Below are 19,467 nucleotides of genomic sequence, written 5' to 3' on the forward strand. Positions count from 1 at the left end.
GACCAAGAGCAGCAAAATATAGCCGAACAGCTAGGCCGGAAAAATTGGGAGGACTATGTTAGGTCAAAAAACGAATACGGGCCAGATGCTGCCCGGCCCAAATTAAAGATCCCATCGATGAACGCCCATACGCCACCCTGTTAGTTAAGGGTGACACCCCCACCTCCTTTTTATTAGACACTGGAGCTCAAGTTAGCATTATTGAGCCCAACGTTCCCCACTGTCCTACTGGCTCCTTTATGTTTGTTCAAGGCCTCAATGCAGTACAAGAAAAACCCGTGGTTTGGGTTAAAATTGCCCACGAAAAATACATAAGAAAAATAAAAGCCTTGTTAGGATCAAAAAATCTGCTAGGTGTCTCAGATATTAAAAAATTTAAACTGCATAATCAAATTCTGCAAGCCCTCCCTATAACCGTAGGCGATCATTCCCCCTATGCCCCTGTCATAACTATAAAGGGAAGGGTAACAGCTCTCTGTGTACAGAGACTCCAAATCCTTTTACCTGTAAAGGGTTAAGAAGCTCGGGTAACCTGGCTGACACCTGACCCGAAGGACCAATAAGGGGGCAAGATACTTTCAAATCTTGGGGGGGGAAAGTCTTTTGTGTGTGCTCTTTGTTTTAAGGGGTGGTTCGCTCTTGGGACTGAGAGGGACCAGACATCAATCCAGGTTCTCCCCATCTTTCTAAACAAGTCTCTCCTATTTCAAACTAGTAAGTAAAGACAGGCAAGGCGTCTTAGATTTACTTTGTTTTCTCAACTTGTAAATGTACCTTTTTACCAGAGTGTGTATCTTTGTTTGTTGTACTTTGAACCTAAGACAGAGGGGGGTCCTCTGAGCTCTTTAAGTTTAATTACCCTGTAAAGTTATTCTCCATACTGATTTTACAGAGATGATTTTTACCTTTTTCTTTAATTAAAAGCCTTCTTTTTTAAGAACCAGATTGATTTCTCCTTGTTTTAAGATCCAAGGGGGTTTGGATCTGTGTTCACCAGGGAATTGGTGAAAGGTTTCTCAAGGCTTCCCAGGGAGGGAATTCTTGTGATGGTGGCAGCGGACCAAAGCTAAGCTGGTAGATAAGCTTAGAAGTTTTTATGCAGGCCCCTACATTTGTACCCTAAGGTTCAAAGTGGGGATCAGCCTTGACAGCCCCCGAAGTAGTTAACTCCCAGCCATGGAAATTTTCCCCTATCCCCACAAAATCCGAAGGGCTTCCCCTTATTGAAGCTTTGCTCACTCAGCTTCTAGAAGAGAAAAAGATAGAAAGGGTTACTGCATCCACCTTTCTGTCCACGGGTTGGGGGTATTCCCAAGCCCGGCGATCTCTCTAAATATCGCCTTGTCATTGATTATAGACAAGCTAACAGCCGTGTAAAGCCTATCGCATTTTCCAGCTCTGTCACCATTCCAGAAATACAGCGGCAACTAAGCGATGCAAGTAATCAGTGGGCATGTACTCTTGATTTAAAAGATATGTTTTACCAAATCCCACTCCAGGACACACAAGGAATCTTAAATTTTGCTTTTAAGGGCGTCCAATATAAATGGAAAGTCTGCCCACAGGGGTTCTGTAATTCACCTGCACTTGCATCGTCCCATCTCAATATCACATTACAAAAGGTAAAACCCCTACAGGATGTGTCCGTGTTAGCCTATGTAGATGATATTGTCATTTGTGGGCCCAATCCACAAGCAGTTCAAAGTACCACCCAAATGATAATAGATGCATTAGAAGCAGATGGGTGGCAAATTAACAAAACAAAGAGCCACCTGCAGGCCAGCCAGCAATTCTCATTCTTGGGACTCCATTTAACTCCCACCACTCACACACAAGCCCCAGCCAGCGTATTAGACCCTTGGACAGAAGCCCCTCCAAAAAATAAACGAGAGCTTCAGCAGCTACTAGGTCTCCTTAATTATCACCGCCAATATATTCCGGCGCAATTAATTTCTAACCTAGAAATCCTACAAAGCTCTCTCTCTTCTAAACGCTCCCGAGAAGTGTGGAATGCATCAGCACAAAAAAGCTTAGAGAAGCTAGCTGGCTGGTTCGCCTCTAACCCCCCCCTCGCCCGTTTTAATTCCCAAGAACCCCTCAACATTAATTTGTTTATCACAAAACACCATGTAGGGTTCACTGTATTGCAACATGGTAATGCCATTTACAATTGGACCCATCGCCTGTCTGGAGCCCAGAATAACTATGCTCTGGTGGGAAAAATGCTACTGGCTGCGTTCAGTGCTCGTCACTGGTCCCAAGTCCCTATCCCAGGTACCTTGTCTGGACCACGTGTTCATTTAATCCCGTGGCTTACAAGTACCCCTCCACCCGAGTTTCATGGCACTACTCGCACCTGGCAGCTTCTATGTTTCCAGGTTGAGGTAGCTTGGCAGGTATGGACCCTAACTCCCAGCGATAACATCTTAGCCCCCCCATCTCACCAACCGTTATGCATTGAAGCAAAATATGATCCCTGGGTTGTGTCTGACGGGGGCACCTCACCATCCCCTAGGGCGGGAGTTCTTTGTTCCACATGTAATTACTTTAATGTGCAGTTACTGCCCCCCTCCTGCTCCGCACAAGAATGCGAAGTGCAGGGCGTTCTTTTAGCTGCCCAGCATGTTGCTAATGCCCACTCTGCCAACAAGCAAGTTGTTTTAGGTATCGATTCTCAATTTTGTTTAGATATTTTAATTGAGCAAGCCTCTCCCTCAGCTTTTGTTAAAATGTGGGACCAAATTTTTGCCCTAATTCGTAAATTCTCTCACCCTTGGTTCGTTACGCACTGTCCCTCTCATCGACCAGACTCTAACCCCCTGCATTCCAGTCTTGATCAAAGAATGAGAGAGGTCTCCCAAATTCATATGGCAAATCCCGCCCCACAGGCCGACCCGCTGTTGCGCTGGCTCCACGAAGAATGGGGACACTTACCACCCACAAAATTGTACGGCCTGTTATCTGGCTTTTCTAACCAAAAGCCTGACGTTAGCCGCAGTCAGTGCGAGCTCATTGTTCAGTCCTGCTTGCAGTGTGTGCAGGTAAAAACTATGAATCGTCCCCGATATGAGCGCTCTGCATACGCTGCAGAACACTTTGCCCCAGGTAGTACGTGGCAAATTGACTAATAGGACCCCTGCCAGGTGCTCGTCGTTTTCCAAAAGCCTTAGTTACTGTCGATCTGGGGTCTCGGCAAACTTTTTGTGTCCCTCTTACTAAAACCAATGCTGCTTCTGTCGCTGTGGCTCTTAAGCAAACAGCAGCTGCCTGGGGCACTCCCACTGAAGTCCAAGCAGATGGTGGGCCACCCTTTACCAGCAAAAGCATTGAACAGCTCATTTTTGGATGGGGGGCTTCCCTTCACATCCATACTAAATATCATCCTCAAAGCAATGGTGTGGTGGAGCGAAAAATCGCAGTCCTTAAGACTATGCTGCGAACAGCAAACCCTAACCCTGATTTTAAAAACTGGAGCTCATTTTTACCCCAGGTACTTATCGCACTCAACAAAAGTTACTCTCGCTGGCCTCACATTTCACCTACACCTAAGCCGCCTTGGTCCCCCGTGTTTAACACCGGCCAACTGGTTTGGCTTACAGAACCCCAAGCCTCCGGCCATCGAGAACCTATAAAAGCCACCATTCTCCAGGCCGGCAAGTACCCTAACACCTACTTAGTGGCTACAAGTACCCCCGGTGACAAGCTAGTTCATCATAACTGGCTCAGCAAATGTAGTTCTTAATAAACAAACTAATGCCCCTGAGCAGGGCTCGTATTATTCTGTTTTACAGGTTATGTTGCTCTCCCTCACAACATCTTTGCCCACGGAGCCCTTAGGAGAAGGTGGACTATAAACCTGGTTCGCCGCCTACTGGGTGCAGGAGGTCAGCGGAAACCAGTCCCTGTCAGCGCTGAGTCCAGAAGATTGTCTTGTTTGCTCCACTCAGTTCTCACCTAAATATCCATTACCCTTTCAATTTGTACCAATAGTTTATAATTTTTCTTCATTTAATATTTCTAGTGTGAATTGTTCTTCCCCCTATGTGCAGTGGGCTGCTTCTAGTGTTTGGAATAATTGTTCTTCACAATTTAATTCTTATGTGTTTCCAGTTCTTAATGCTTCAGGTCGAAGTGATCATAGCTTTCCTTTAATTGAGAGTATTAGAGTTCCAGCATCTCATTGTTGGGTTTTTGTTGGTAATAGTTTAACCTCAGCCCGTACTTGGGTTGGTACTTATTCTAATTGTTCTATGTGGAGTTTCTCTTATGCTAATACCTCCCTAACTAAACCCACTCTTAATTTTACCTATCCCCCTCCCATTAATTGTTCTTATCGTCTTAATTATAATATTTTTTTTGGAACCTTCTATACCTCCATAATACATACGTATCTGTTTCATGCCCAGCATATGCATCATGCTGAGGCTGCATGTATCAATCGTGCATCCAGCTTTTATTCTGTAACCAATAATGGGTTGAGCCATACCACAGTTTCTTCCTTAAGACCCGGTCATTTTTGGATTTGCGGTAATGTTGCATTTGCTGTGCTTCCTCCCAATCCCCGGGGTATATGCACCATTGGCACCCTGTATCTATAGGGCGGAGGTATTTATACCTTGCCATCTAGCCACCGACACCATTGTAGTACCCACTCTTTTTGGGCTCGTTTGCAAACAGCAGCTTCCTCCCTCGGCTCCTCTATTGTTAGTTTTAACCCTGTTGGTTATATGATGTTACGTGATCAAGTGCTGTTTCAATCCCTTGCTATTGAAATGCTTGCTAATACTACGGGCAAGGGCCTCTCCTTAATTAATCAGCAGTTAAATTCCCTTGTTCAGTATAGTATTCAAAATAGATTAATGATTCAATATTTGTTACAATCTTCCTCATTTTGTACTAAATTTGCTGAAGTATATCCCGACTTTGCTGATAAATGCTGCGTTTCTTTGCCTTCTATTTCTCCTAATTTGTCCTCAATTGTTAAAGATCCTGCAAACGTTGAGCTCTATTGTCAGAGAGTCACGAGAGTCCTTCCAGTTTTGGTCATGGCTCGATTGGCTTGGCCTTGCGCCCTACAAATCCTATTTCCAATCCCTGTTTGTGTCCCTTCTAGTTGGGCTCGCTCTTCTCTGTCTCGGATGTGCCTTCATTAAAGCCTACATTCACAAGTTTGTTGCCTCGGCCTACATCGCTTCCACCCCCAAAGCGCATCCCCTCGTAGGTGGGAATGAGGAGTCGGACTCGGAAGTTTAGGTTTTCGGCCTCACTATTTCGGCCAGGGCACGGGGGCATGTTGAGATGAGTTCCTGTCTGCATCCTGTAAAACTTGCCCATACCGGTATTGCCTTGGCCTCTTCTTTTGTCATTCAGTGTTGCACGCATTCTAAAACAATATGCATTTCCTCACCTTTTGGGGGCGAAGCCAGACTTTGAGGCACCAGCTCCCCTACTTGGTGTAAACTTTGCTTGTGCCAATCAGAAATGAACACAAACAGGTTTTGAGCCCCGTCCCCTATGACACTTCTATGATGTCATAGTTGGTACTTTATGGGCCTGCCTGCCATGTGCAGGCAGGGAGAGGAGAAAGAAAAACGAATCCTGTGTATCCTGTGTACACCCGTAACCGAGCCTGATCACCTCGAAGCCTCTCTCTCAGCTCACGTGTTTCAAACAGAGTTTCTACGTTTGCCGGTCGTTATGCATTGGTTTGTATTTGTAAGTATCAGTTATTACTAATTGCTGCATCTTTGTTTATAAATATTGTTAGTAGATATTTTAGTCATTGTGTGTTTTAAGTTTCATTAACTCTATTAGCTAATCAAACGCTGCTCCCTTACCCCTTGTAATTATCCCCAATAAAACTTTAAATTGATTAATTTTAGTTGTGTGTGTCTCTGCAGTTTGCATCGTGACCCATACTCTCCTTGCATCCCTTACCAATATAGTCTATTGCCAGGTGCAGCCTGGTAAATAACAGGCCTGCATTTTCTTTCGCCCCTGCGTGCCCGTGGCAATCCACAGGGAGACCATGCGAAACTTCAACTTCTGGAGCGACTTGTTGAGGCGATGCAAGTCTAGGATGGGTCTGAGGCCCCCTTTTGCCTTAGAAATTAGCAGGAGTAGAATCGTCTGCCTTTCATATTCCGAGGAACTTTTTCCCACTTCCCCCCGGCTGAAGGAAGCCCTGGCCACCCCCCTTCTCTCTCTCCCCCGCTCCCTCCCTCCCGCTAGCCAGGGTGCGGAAGCTGAACACAAGTACAGTGGAACCCCGCTATAATGCGACCCTGCATTTACCGCAATTGCATTTTTTGGACCCCAATGATCGCGTTATAGCAGGGTTCCACTGTATTTAGTTGCAAACATGTTTTAATAGTTACCAACCAATGAGAATCAACTTTTCTTTAGGAAAGTAAACAGTACAAATGCAAAACATAATTAAAATTGATTATTTACATCAGGTTTCCTGCTCGCTGATTTAAATCATTTTGATTTAAATCAATTCACCCAGTTTATGTCCAATTTAAACTGCAAGCTCCTTGGGAGAAGAAATGTATGTGCCTTCTTTGTATGAAGGCCAAGCCTGATGACAACCCTTAAATAAAAAATGGTTTACTCACTAATTTGAAGCTATGAAGAAATAAGTGACAGGAAGTAAGAGGGGTTTCCCACACCTAAAAGTGTAATCACTGACCTTTGCAATAGCAACAGCTTGTTGTGGATAATATAGCGAGGCACCAATCCCCATGAAGCCCACTGGATACACCAACCTCTTTATTTTTGAACCTGTTCCATGGAAGAAAATATTTTCTGTTAGAGTACTGGTTCTCCAGAAACTTGGATAGTGTTACTGTACTTTTTTTTTTATATATATAATCATTCATTAGGTACATTATAATTTACCACATCAGTAACTGTTTAGTTTAACTACTTTCCTAAGAAACACAATCATATTAGACCGATATACTAATTTTTCACTCTTTTGAGAGTACTTTTTAACAGAATCTTTCAGTGATAACTACCTCATAATTAAATCTGATGTGGGGATTCAAAAAAATTTTAATGGTGGAATAACCAAAACCTTTAAAGAAATATTGCTATGAGAATTATATAAACTTCTGTTCATGAAATGAATGCAAATGCTTCTAATATGCTAAAATAGAATCCATTTGGCATATCAAGCAGAAGGCATGTTCCATAACAGAGATCAGCCTTTACCAGCTACCATAAATATAGTTCTACCACATGTATACTTGTGATATAGGTTTTCTTCCTGTTGGACTCATTATTAAGGCTGCATGTTTGTAACGGAGGTCATGGATTCCGTGACCTCCGTGACTTCTGCAGCGGCTGGTGCTCCATGCACTGCCCACGCCCACAGGTGCCACCACCGCAGCTCCCATTGGCTGCGGTTCACGGCCAATGGAAGCTGAGGAGCTGGTACTAATGGCAGGAGCAGCGTGCAGAGCCCCCCTGGCCACCCTTCCCCCAGGAGCTGCAGGGACACGCTGGTCGGAGCCGGGAAGGGAGCCTGCCTCCCTGCCTGCCTGCCTGCCTGCCACACACACACAAGCAGGGGTCCCAGGCCGTCCCCCATCCCCAGCAGGGGTCCTGGGCCATCCCCACCCCCCAGCACCCGGGCCCAAGTTTTAGTTAGGGGTATATAGTAAAAGTCATGGACAGGTCACGGGCCGTGAATTTTTGTTTACTGCCGGTGACCTGTCCATGACTTTTACTAAAAATACCCATGACTAAAACGTAGCCTTACTCATTATATACTTCAAAGTTAAAACTCATTGTAAACTAGCTTCTTGACATTTCAAGCTCAGATGCAAAAATAAAGTGCTTTGATTTTTGTATTGCAAGTAAGCGATTTGCATTTCAAATCAGGTCCACCCCAAAATCATAAGATGGGATTAAAAAGATAAAATTATAGGTTCTTTTTATTTATCTTCTAGTTCTTAAGCCTTTAGGGTACTCATTTTCCACAACCCCAATGGCCATACATTTTTTTCCTTTAAAAAAAAAAAAAAAAAAAAAAAAAAAAAAGATTCTCACATAATCACATGACTCCTGAAGTTGGAACTTTAAGAAAAACATCTACAATCATGATCTGGCAATGTTCTTCTCATTAAATACCATCATGAATGCTAAGCAGTGTGTTTGTTCACTGCCAGAGAATAATCAAAATAAATTTAATTGGAGAAGTGTTAATACATTTATCTGCTATAGTCACACATCACTTCCAGTTTGTTCAAAGAACTGCTCATTTCTGATTTTGTTAATGAAAACACCATTTGGCTGTGCATACCATTATCAACAATATTTCCTACAGAGTTACAGAATTCATCCATATCAATGTAATGATTCACCACAGATACAGTTAAGTAGTGTCACATACTAAGAACTTCTACAAAAAGGAGCATACCCTAGAACCTCAGAGTTCTGAGCACCAGAGTTACAAACTGATTGGTCAACCACACACCTCATTTGGACTGGAAGTACACAAGCAGGCCACAGCAGAGACCAGAAAAAAAAATAAAAGCAGCAAATACAGTACAGTACTGTGTTAAATGTAAACTACTAAAAAAATAAGAACATAAGAATGGCCATACTGGGTCAGACCAAAGGTCCATCCAGCCCAGTATCCTGTCTACCGACAGTGGCCAATACCAGGTGCCCAGAGGGAGTGAACCTAACAGGTAATGATCAAGTGATCTCTCTCCTGCCATCCATCTCCACCCTCTGACAGACAGAGGCTAGGGACACCATTCCTTACCCATCCTGGCTAATAGCCATTAATGGACTTAACCTCCATGAATTTATCTAGTTTCCTTTTAAACCCTGTTATAAATAAAGGGAACGTTTAAAAAATAAGATTTGACAAGGCAAGGAAACTCTTTCTGGGCTTAAGTATCAGAGGGGTAGCCGTGTTAGTCTGAATCTGTAAAAAGCAACAGAGGGCCACAGGACCCTCTGTTGCTTCTTTCTGTGCTTGTTTCATTTGCACTAAGATTGTTAAAAGCAGCGTTTTTCTTCTGCATAGTAAAGTTTCAAAGCTGTATTAAGTCAATGTTTAGTTGTAAACTTTTGAAAGAACAACCATAATGTTTTGTTCTGAGTTATAAACATTTCAGAGTTATGAAAAACCTCCATTCTTGAGGTGTTCATAAGTCTGAGGTTCTACTGTATTTCAAATTCCCTTTCCTAACAAAGCATAAATATACTATTTAAGCAATGTAATTAAATGTTACATTGAATTTCTACACTGTAAAATATGTATAAACATGTTACATTATACTGTAACTTACTTCTAGGTAAGCTCTACGTAGAGATGAGACCACAATAACATTCAAGAACCTTGCTTTGTCAGTTAACTTGCCAATTAGAGGGACACAGTCAACTTAAAAAAATTTCAGAACCAAATGTTTGGGGTTTTTTTGCCTACTATTGTTAAAATTAACTCCGAGTATATAATAAAGATTAAAGGAAAAAAACCTCTCTTTTTTCAGTTGGCTTACTTTACAGTCAGTTTCATTGTTTGTTGATAGTTATAGGCCCTGGAAAAGGGTGTTCACTATGTGTAATAGCATTATCAGAGCTGAAACTGAAAGAACAAGCGGCAAGCAGAAGCAGGTGTGAGCCCAGAAGCAAAAAGGGGGTGGGGGAGGAAGTGGAAGTGGGTGCATAAGCATATTTGATTATGTAGCTTTCAGGCCCATCCAAAGGCCCTTTCTAAACTAACAGAGGAGCACAAAAACTAATTAAAAATAATTTTAAAGAAAACTATCAGAGGAATTGGCAGCGTCCCTTTAATCACTAGTTCATAATTGGATAGTCTCCTTAATTTCATTAAGTAAACTGTAAAGGAATAGCTGCTTATTGGTAACTGTCTCTGTAAACTGAATGATGCACACTTTAGAGAGCATTATCTGCTAAATTACTACAAAGCAGAATCTTCACAGTAACAATATTCAAGATGCCATGTTTAAATTAATTGAATACTTATGACAAAAAAAAAAAAAGTCTGCAAACAAGTTTTTAAGAAATGCATCCAATTTCCCTTAACTAAAAATTACTATTTCCCCCCCCAAAAAACATGCTACCACACTGAGAGTATGTCTACACTACCCGCTGGATCGGCGGGCAGCAATCAATCCAGCAGGGGTCGATTTATCGTGTCTAATCAAGACGCGATAATCGATCCCCGATCACTCTCCCGTTGACTCCTGTACTCCACCACCACGAGAGGCGCAGGCGGAGTAAACGGGGGAGTGGCAGCAGTCGACTCACCGCGGTGAAGACACCATGGTAAGTCGATCTAAGTACATCGACTTCAGCTACGTTATTGACATAGCTGAAGTTGCTTAACTTAGATCTATTCTCCCCCCCATCCCTAGTGTAGACCAGGACTGGGACTGGGATTGTGAGGTGTAGTGGTGATGCAACTAAATCAAGAGAAAGATTAGTTTTATAAGCTGAATGCTTTAGCATTAAATTTGGTTGATAATTGCAATTCTGGTGTTCCTCTTAGATTTCATCATATTATTACTATAAGCGCCATTCAGTACTGGTGTCTTTTATAGACCAAATTTCTGTAACCAACAGAATCCATAACACTGAAATTAAACAATATAAAAAAAACCTTTTGTAGCAGAAATAATGTGCGTCAAGATACATTTCTGAGTCCTGATTTAATTGCACATATTGTAGTTAAAGATGTATTCATTTTTATTGGATGTTAAATGATTTACCCCAACTTCATAAAATAAGCCATTTAAAAAGAGCACCTACCTCTAGAAAGAAACAGTCCAACAATTCCAGCAAAACCAATGACACCAAGCCTTGGGTAAAATCCTGGCGGGGGATTTTTGAGAAATTCACAACTTTCTAAAATGAAATCAGACCACAATGCATCAATGTAATGGAAAGAGCTTATGATGAAAATGAACCATTAACACATACGAGCAAGTGTTACAAAACAAAGTGTTGTTAAACACTATTTTAACTGTCATGTATTTTTTGGCTCTAGTGGCAAAAAATTTAAGACTTCTGCAATCTTCTCTATTGACACATATATGAACTACTTGTTAATGCACTGGGAGGCTGTTGCTTCATTTATTTGGGGACATTAATTGAAACATTAATGTTTCTTGAAAGTTCTAGGAGGCACATATTTTCATGCGGACTGTTACATGTTATCATTTGTCTTTGGAAAAGAGGATCTGTTCGTAGCAGCATTTCGCTTTTTCAAACTGCTTTTGTGAGGGTGTTTTAGGTGACAGATTGACTGGCACAGTAATGAGTTCTATCCACCATCAAAGCTGTGGGCTTCCTGCAGTAGAAGCAGAGTCATTTTGCAGAATGTCACAATCTAATGGTTCTAGCTACCTCTTGATTGTGTTAAAGTCCTTATTTCCCAATAAGGGAATGGCAGACAGCAAACTGCAGGAAATATAAAGATAGTTGTTGAGAAAAAAAAGTCTTTAGAGTCAGTCCATTTCAGGAAAGCGCATGTAAATATCTTGTATTTTTAGAGTTTGCTAGAGTAATACTTATTCTTTAAATTAATTTTTAAATTTAGACTCATAGACTTTAAGGTCAGAAGGGACCATTATGGTCATCTAGTCTGACCTCCCGCATGATGCAGGCCACAAAAGCTGGCCCACCCAATTTCCCTTATCTCAGCTGTTGAAGTCTCCAGATCGTGATTTGAAGATTTCAAGTCGCAGAGAATCCTCCAGCTTGAGACCCCTGCCCTATGCTGCAGAGGAAGGCAAAAAACCTCCAGGGCCTCTGCCAATTTACCCTGGAGGAAAATTCCTTCCCGACCTCAAATATGGCGATCAGTAGAACCCCGAGCATACAGGCAAGATTCTCCAGCCGGAGAATTTTTTATATACACACACACACAAACAAGTTTTGTGTGTGCGCGCGCGAAAACAGAATTTCACTATTTCCAGTCTGAACAGATATTTAAGTTTCAGAATGCAGTTTTACTAAAATTTTCAAACAGTACAATTATTCAAGTGCTCCACACTAATAACTAACACTAGTAAGTATTGGAATGCAATGATCTATGGACACTCATTTATTAAGCCAGAAGGGGGTCCCCTCCCCTTGACCTCCTGCCACTTAACAGAACATCAGCATTGTAGAACAATTTTTAAAATTAGTGTACTACACAAAAAACGTTTTCAGAAACTAGTGTAATTTGGAGTGAGGGAAATCAGTCCATAACTCAACTTTAGCTTATTAGGCTCTCATCAGTTGCATAAACAGTGTTGATATTTACAAAACAATTACATTTATATTCTGTTGCCACCTGGTTATGCATACAATTTCATTTCCCCGTTAGCTGAGTTTCCTGCAGTTTGCTGTCTGCCATTCTCCGCTACAAAACCTCTTGTGGTTTTGTCATCTGATACACTTTATGTTTTAGTCAGCTGACAAAACCAGGAAGACAACTGTGCATTTATTTTACTTCCCTATTCACACAATTTCAGTTAAAAATGAAATCCGAACAATTATTTTAACTTGCCATTAAAAGTATACAACATAAAAAAGTGTTCCCCGCCTCCTGACTTATGCATGTATATAAACTTAGGCCTGGTCTACACTAGGCGTTTATGTTGAATTTAGCGCCGTTACATCGAATAAACCCTGCACCCGTCCACACCACAATGCTATTTAGTTCGACATAGAGGTCTCTTAAATTCGACTTCTGTACTCCTCCCCAACGAGGGGAGTAGCGCTAAATTCGACATGGCCATATCGAATTAGGCTAGGTGTGGATGGAAATCGACGCTAACAGCTCCGGGAGCTATCCCACAGTGCACCACTCTGTTGACACTCTGGACAGCAGTCCGAGCTCGGATACTCTGACCAGCCACACAGGAAAAGCCCCGGGAAAATTTGAATTCCTTTTCCTGTCTGGGCAGTTTGAATCTCATTTCCTGTTTGGACATCGTGGCGAGCTCAGCAGCACTGGCAACGATGCAGAGCTCTCCAGCAGAGATGGCCGTGCAATCTCAGACTAGAAAGAGGGCCCCAGCATGGACTGATCGGGAAGTCTTGGATCTCATCGCTGTGTGGGGTGATGAGTCCGTGCTTTCCGAGCTGCGCTCCAAAAGACGGAATGCAAAGATCTACGAGAAGATCTCTAAAGCCATGGCAGAGAGAGGATACAGCCGGGATGCAACGCAGTGCCGCGTGAAAATCAAGGAGCTGAGACAAGGCTACCAGAAGACCAAAGAGGCAAACGGACGCTCCGGAGCCCAGCCCCAGACATCCCGTTTCTACGAGGCACTGCATTCCATCCTAGGTGCGGCCGCCACCACTACCCCACCAGTGACCGTGGACTCTGAGGATGGGATATTGTCCACGGCCGGTTCCTCGGACATGTTAGCGGACGGGGAAGATGAGGAAGGAGATGAGGAGGACGAGGCAGTCGACAGCGCTTGCAACGCTGATTTCCCCGACAGCCAGGATCTCTTCATCACCCTCACAGAGATCCCCTACCAACCGTCCCCAGCCGTTAACCCGGACACAGAATCAGGGGAAGGATCAGCCAGTAAGTGTTTTAAACCTCTAAACATTTATTTTTAACAGAACAGGAATTTTAACAATACCAACAATGGGTTTCTCATGATTAGTTTGCCCTAGGCGCTTAACGTTTCAGTCCCTGGCAGTGCAACTATTAAAAACAAATCTAACAATGTCCGGTTTTGCATGATTGTTCTGCCCAAGCCGCTCTACTGTTTAGTCCCTGCCAGTGCAGCTACAGTAAAATGCGGTCTACATGTCCGGGGATAGAGCAGAAATCCTCCTGGGACATCTCGACGAAGCTCTCCTGGAGGCAATTGAAAAGCCTTTGCATCAGGTTCCTGGGGAGAGCGGCCTTATTGGGTCCTCCGTGGTATGAAACGTTTCCGCGCCAGGAGATCATCAGCTACTCTGGGATCATTGCCCTGCAGAGCATGGCGGCATACGGCCCTGGTCTTTGCAGGCTTTCCCGAAGCATTCTTTCTTTATCTCTGTCTGAGATCCTCATCAGGGTGATGTCGCTCATGGTGACCTGCTTTGAATTAGGTAGGGGAATGTTAGTATTGGGACTGCTTGCCCGTTCCTTTACAGAACTGTAACCGCCGGTTTACAGCCACGCGGTGGAGGCGGGAGAGGGGCGGCATACAGGGATCTTTCCCTGGGACAGCCGCGAAGGGGTGGGACAGGGGCAGAGTTGATGCTTGCCGGATTGCTGGCAGCAGGGACTGGCGTTGCTTTCAATGTGAAAGGAGGCCAGTGCTACTATCAAAGTTTTAAGCAGCCACAAGTCTACGGCTTACCATGTCTGTCTGCTACACAAATTCCGGTGTCCTGCCCCGTTTCTCAAATCGGCAGTGCAAGACCCCAGGCACTGAATGCGAGGGCCGAAAATTCGACCTTGTCCTGAGTGCGCATGTGATAGGTACAGTGCATGGTCTTGTTCACAGAGACAGACTATGTTCTTTGTTCACAACGAAATTTATCTTTCTGAGGAATTCACTCCCTTTTTCCCATTCCCACAGCCACATCTGCGACTGTCTCCCAACACAGCCTGGCATCACACTCCCAGAGGCTAGCGCAGATTAGGCGGAGGAAGAAGAGGACGCGGGAGGACATGTTCTCGGAACTAACGGGCTGCTCCCGAGCCCAGGCAGCCCAGCAGACCCAGTGGAGGGAGAATTTGTCCCAAATGCACCAAGCACACATGGAATGGGAGGAGAGGTGGCGGCAGGAGGACCAACAGGCTACTGAAAAGCTGCTTGGACTAATGAGGGAGCAAACGGACACGCTCCGGCGCCTTGTGAATGTTCTGCAGGAACGGAGGCAGGAGGACAGAGCCCCGCTGCAGTCTATCAGTAACCGACCTCCCCCGCCACCAAGTCCCATACCCTCCTCACCAAAAGTCCAAAGAAGGAGGGGCGGCAGAGTCCGTGAAAACTCTCACTCCACCCCTGCAGACTGCTCTACTAGAAGGCTCTCATTCCCCAAAATTTGTCAAGTCCTTTCCTTCCCGCCTCACACAAGCCCCCATCCAAGTTTCACCCCCCCAGTTTCATGTGTAGTTGCTAATAAAATGTATGTTTCTGTTAATTACTGTTTCCATCATGTTCTTTTGGAGGAGAGTCTGTCTGAAGTGGGGGGGGAAGGGGGTTGGTAATTGGACAGGACAGTCACCTTTAGCAGGGTACAGAGGCGGGGGCAGGTCCAGCAGCAGGGCACATACACAGTGCAGTGACTAGTTACCCTGGTCAGTCTTGGAGGTGGTTTTCATGTTCTGGGGGGGGGGAGGGGGTTGCTCTGTGACTTTGTGGCGGGGGAGGGCAGTTACAGATCTTATGCAGCGGTCCTTATCCTGGATCACAGAGCCACGCAGCAGGGGATCTGTAACCCTCCTCCCACTGCCACAAAGTCACATAGCCCCCACATACATGCAGTCCCGATCAGGAGGGCTGGCAGGCTCCGTTGAAACAACCAGTCCACCAGTGCGGAGCCTGTCATTCCTGGAGTTTAGAAGCGTCATTTGCATCAGTACACTACACCCGCTCCCCACCACAGTCTGCGTCCCAGGTTTAAAACATTCCCGCGAAAACAGTAATAAAGAAAACGGTGTCCATTAACAAAATAGAAGTCATTTTATTTTTAAACGTGTGTTGGAAGGGGGTGAAGGGGGTATGTAACTGGAGAGGATACTGAACATTTAGTGGGTAAAGAAACGGGGGCAGGTTCAGCTTCTCTGTACACAAACTTAAAAGTCACAGGTTACCCTGCTCACTCAGGAACCTAGCTTTCAGAGCCTCCCGGATGAACAGCGCGTCCCGCTGGGCTCTTCTAATCGCCTGGCTGTCTGGCTGGGCGTAATCAGAAGCCAGGCTATTTGCCTCAACCTCCCACCCCGCCATAAAGTTCTCCCCCTTGCTCTCACAGAGATTGTGGAGCACACAGCAAGCTGCTATAACAATGGGGATATTGGTTTCGCTGAGATCACAGCGAGTCAGTAAGCTTCTCCATCTCCCCTTGAGACGGCCAAAAGCACACTCCACCACCATTCTGCACCATTCAGCCGGTAGTTGAAGAGTTCTTTTTCAGTGTCCAGGGCGCCAGTATAGGGGTTCATGAGCCAGGGCATTAGGGGGTAGGCTGGGTCCCCGAGGATCACTGTAGGCATCTCCACATCCCCAAGAGTTATTTTGTGGTCCGGGAAGTAAATACCTTCCTGCAGCCGTCTAAACAGACCAGAGTTCCTGAAAACACGAGCGTCATGAACCTTGCCCGGCCATCCGACGTAGATGTTTGTAAAACGTCCCCGATGGTCCACCAGTGCTTGCAGCACCATTGAAAAGTAGCCCTTTCTGTTAATGTACTGGCTGGCCTGGTGGTCCGGTCCCAGGATAGGGATGTGAGTTCCATCTATAGCCCCACCGCAGTTTGGGAATCCCATCGCAGTGAAGCCATCTATGATGGCCTGCGCGTTTCCCCTTGAGAGCAGTAGCTCAACGATTGCGTTGGCTACTTGCATCACAACAACCCCCACGGTAGATTTGCCCACGCCAAAGTGGTTCGCGACTGACCGGTAGCTGTCTGGTGTTGCAAGCTTCCAGAGGGCTATGGCCACTCGCTTCTGGACAGTCAGGGCTGCTCGCATCTGGGTGTCATTGCGCTTCAGGGCAGGGGACAGCAACTCACAAAGTTCCAGGAAAGTCCCCTTCCGCATGCGAAAGTTTCGCAGCCACTGGGATTCATCCCAGACCTGCAGCACTATGCGGTCCCACCAGTCCGTGCTTGTTTCCCGGGCCCAGAATCGCCATTCCACACATCCACATGACCCATTGTCACCGTGATGTCCTCGGCGCTAGGTCCCGTGCTTTCTGACAGGCCTGTGCTACTCTCAGACTTCAGGCCCTCACCGCGGTGCCGTAGCCTCCTCGCCTGATTTATCTGCATCTGCCTTTGGGAAAGGTGGATAATAAGCTGCGAGGCGTTGAGAACGGCCACAACTGCAGCGATGGTCGCAGCGGGTTCCATGCTCGCAGTGCTGTGGCGTCCGCGCTGTCACTGACCAGAAAAGTGCGTGAACTGATTTCCCGCCGGCGCTTTCAGGGAGGGAGGGCGGGCGGTAGTGACGGACGGATGACGACTGTTACCCAAAAGCACCCTCGACACATTTTTTTACCCAGAAGGCATTGGCGGCTCGACCCAGAATTCCAATGGGCAGCGGGGACTGCGGGAACTGTGGGATAGCTGCCCACAGTGCACCGCTTCCAATGTCGACGCTTGCCCCGTTAGTGTGGACTCACAAAGTCGAATTACTGTCCTTAGTGTGGACACACATGTTCGACTTTGCAATATCGATTCCACATATTCGATTTAAGTGAAATCGAACTACTCTCGTAGTGTAGACATACCCTTAGATAATCCCTTGCTTCACCAGGCCTCGGAATTAAGGTAATTTAAAAGTTGATTCCTTTTCTTTCATTGTAACATAGGAATTGCCAAGACTAGAGCAATAGTCCAGCATCCTGTTTCTAACAGTGGCCAGTCCCAGATGCTTCAGGAGATGCAAGAACTTTGTAATTATGGAATAAGCGGCCTTTAGAGGAAGTTTCTATCTAGTATCATCAGTTAGTAATACATCTATGCTCTGAAGAACAGAAATGTTATATCTCTAACATTTATCAGTTTATCTGATTCAAGGGTGGATGTAATCAATATCCATACAAATATGTTATCCTTTTATTAATTCTTGGCCTCAAAATAATCTTGAGGCAATAAGCTCCCAAGAGTTATTTGGGACAGTGTGTAAAAGGTATTTCCTTTTATGTGTTTGTGGCTGTTCAATTTAGCTGAACATGTTCTTGTTTTTGTAGTACAAGAACTGGTAAATAAGAGAGGCTGATTTAGGTGCAAAATAAAGAATGGTCTAAAACAGAGGTCGGCAACCTTTCAGAAGTGATGTGCCAAGTCTTCATTTAGTCACTCTAATTTAAGGTTTCGCATGCCAGTAATACATTTTAACATTTTTAGAAGGTCTCTTTTAAGTCTATAATATATAACTAAACTATTGTTGTATGTAAAGTAAATAAGGTTTTTTAAATGTTTAAGAAGCTTCATTTAAAATTAAATTAAAATGCAGAGCCCCCCAGACCGGTGGCCAGGACCCGGGCAGTGAGAGTGACACTGAAAATCAGCTTGCGTGCCGCCTTTGGCACGCGTGCCATAGGTTGCCTACCCCTGGTCTAAAAGCTATCACATCCTTTCTTGTACCCCAACACTGCGCTAGCAGATCCCTATGCCCATGTGGTGCCTCACTGAAGTCTGTTTTGGTCACCCTATCTCAAAGATATACCAGAAATAGATTGGGTATTTAGTTTAGAGAGATGAAAAATGTGCAGATTCAGTTACTGAATTTAAAACAGCCAGCTCACATTAATTTGAGAACACTACCAAAGTGTGCTTAGTTTTAGCATGTGAATTAAGTTGTGTGAGTGGTTTCTGTCTTCTCTCATGTCCCACCAACCCAGGCAATCCCATAGTGAGATTGGAGAGGTCAGATTTTGGCCAACTAATCCTGAATGACACAGGTAAGGCCAAATAAAGCTATTTGTAGATTCTACTATTTTCACAGAGTGATTTGCATTGGCTTCAGTATAGCTGCCCATGAACAGATAGCATCTTGTTCCCTGCCTGGCCCAATTATCCTAGATGCCCCTTTAACTTATACTGTGGATGTTCTTTATGTGGACCCATTACTTAGAGCCTGTTCACACCACAGATGCTGCAGGTGTGCCTGTATAGTGCCATAATGTAGACACTTGCTACAGAGCCAGAAGTGGTTTTTCCATTGCTGTAGTTAATCCACCCCCTTGAGAGAAAGGAACGAGGATGACCTAGCTGTGTCTATACTGGGGCTTTGGTCAGTTTAACTACATCTCTGAGGGCTGTTAATTTTTTTACACCTCTAGTTCAACCCAGCTACATTGCTTAAATTTTTGGTGTAGACCAGCCCTTACTCTTGCACTGTTTACGACAGACACAGGACTATGCTTTTAATTATCAAAAACAGAATATCATGATGCTCCACAAAAGAAATCCAAGAAATCCATAGCACAAATAGCAGAAAGATTTGAAGTTCCTTTACTCACACCATGTGCTGAATAATGTTTAATGGAGCTCTGAGCTAAGAGAAGGCACATGTAACCATAGCCATGCATCATAATTTTTCCCTATCAAGCACCTCACCTATTAGTAAAGAAAAATGTAAGCTGATTTACCTCTACCACGCTCAACAGTTTTTTCTACTTTGGGCATAGCTTTAGTGTAAAGATCCTGGGGAGGGAAAAAAAAAAAAAAAAAGATTAAATATACAGTAGCAAAACAGAAGTAACTGTTGATTATAATAACCTGATGAAGAGCAACAACATTAGTTTT

The 19,467-nt window shown here is 44.4% G+C and overlaps 1 protein-coding gene across 1 annotated transcript in view; it reads right to left on the reverse strand.

Moving 5' to 3' along the window:
* LOC112104470 (MICOS complex subunit MIC26) overlaps positions 1 to 19,467 on the reverse strand; it is a 75,185-nt gene that overhangs the window by 26,306 nt on the left and 29,412 nt on the right. Inside the window, exons 4-6 of the mRNA XM_026648837.2 lie at positions 19,311 to 19,365; positions 10,792 to 10,887; positions 6,692 to 6,783 (exon numbers count right to left, since the gene is read on the reverse strand). Of these exons, the coding sequence (XP_026504622.1) occupies positions 6,692 to 6,783; positions 10,792 to 10,887; positions 19,311 to 19,365 (243 nt within the window). The remainder of the gene's footprint in view (positions 1 to 6,691; positions 6,784 to 10,791; positions 10,888 to 19,310; positions 19,366 to 19,467) is intronic.

The sequence above is a fragment of the Terrapene carolina genome, unplaced genomic scaffold (genome assembly GCF_002925995.2).
Source record: "Terrapene carolina triunguis isolate 2854851 unplaced genomic scaffold, T_m_triunguis-2.0 Scaffold22, whole genome shotgun sequence".
NCBI classification, from domain to species: domain Eukaryota; kingdom Metazoa; phylum Chordata; order Testudines; family Emydidae; genus Terrapene; species Terrapene triunguis.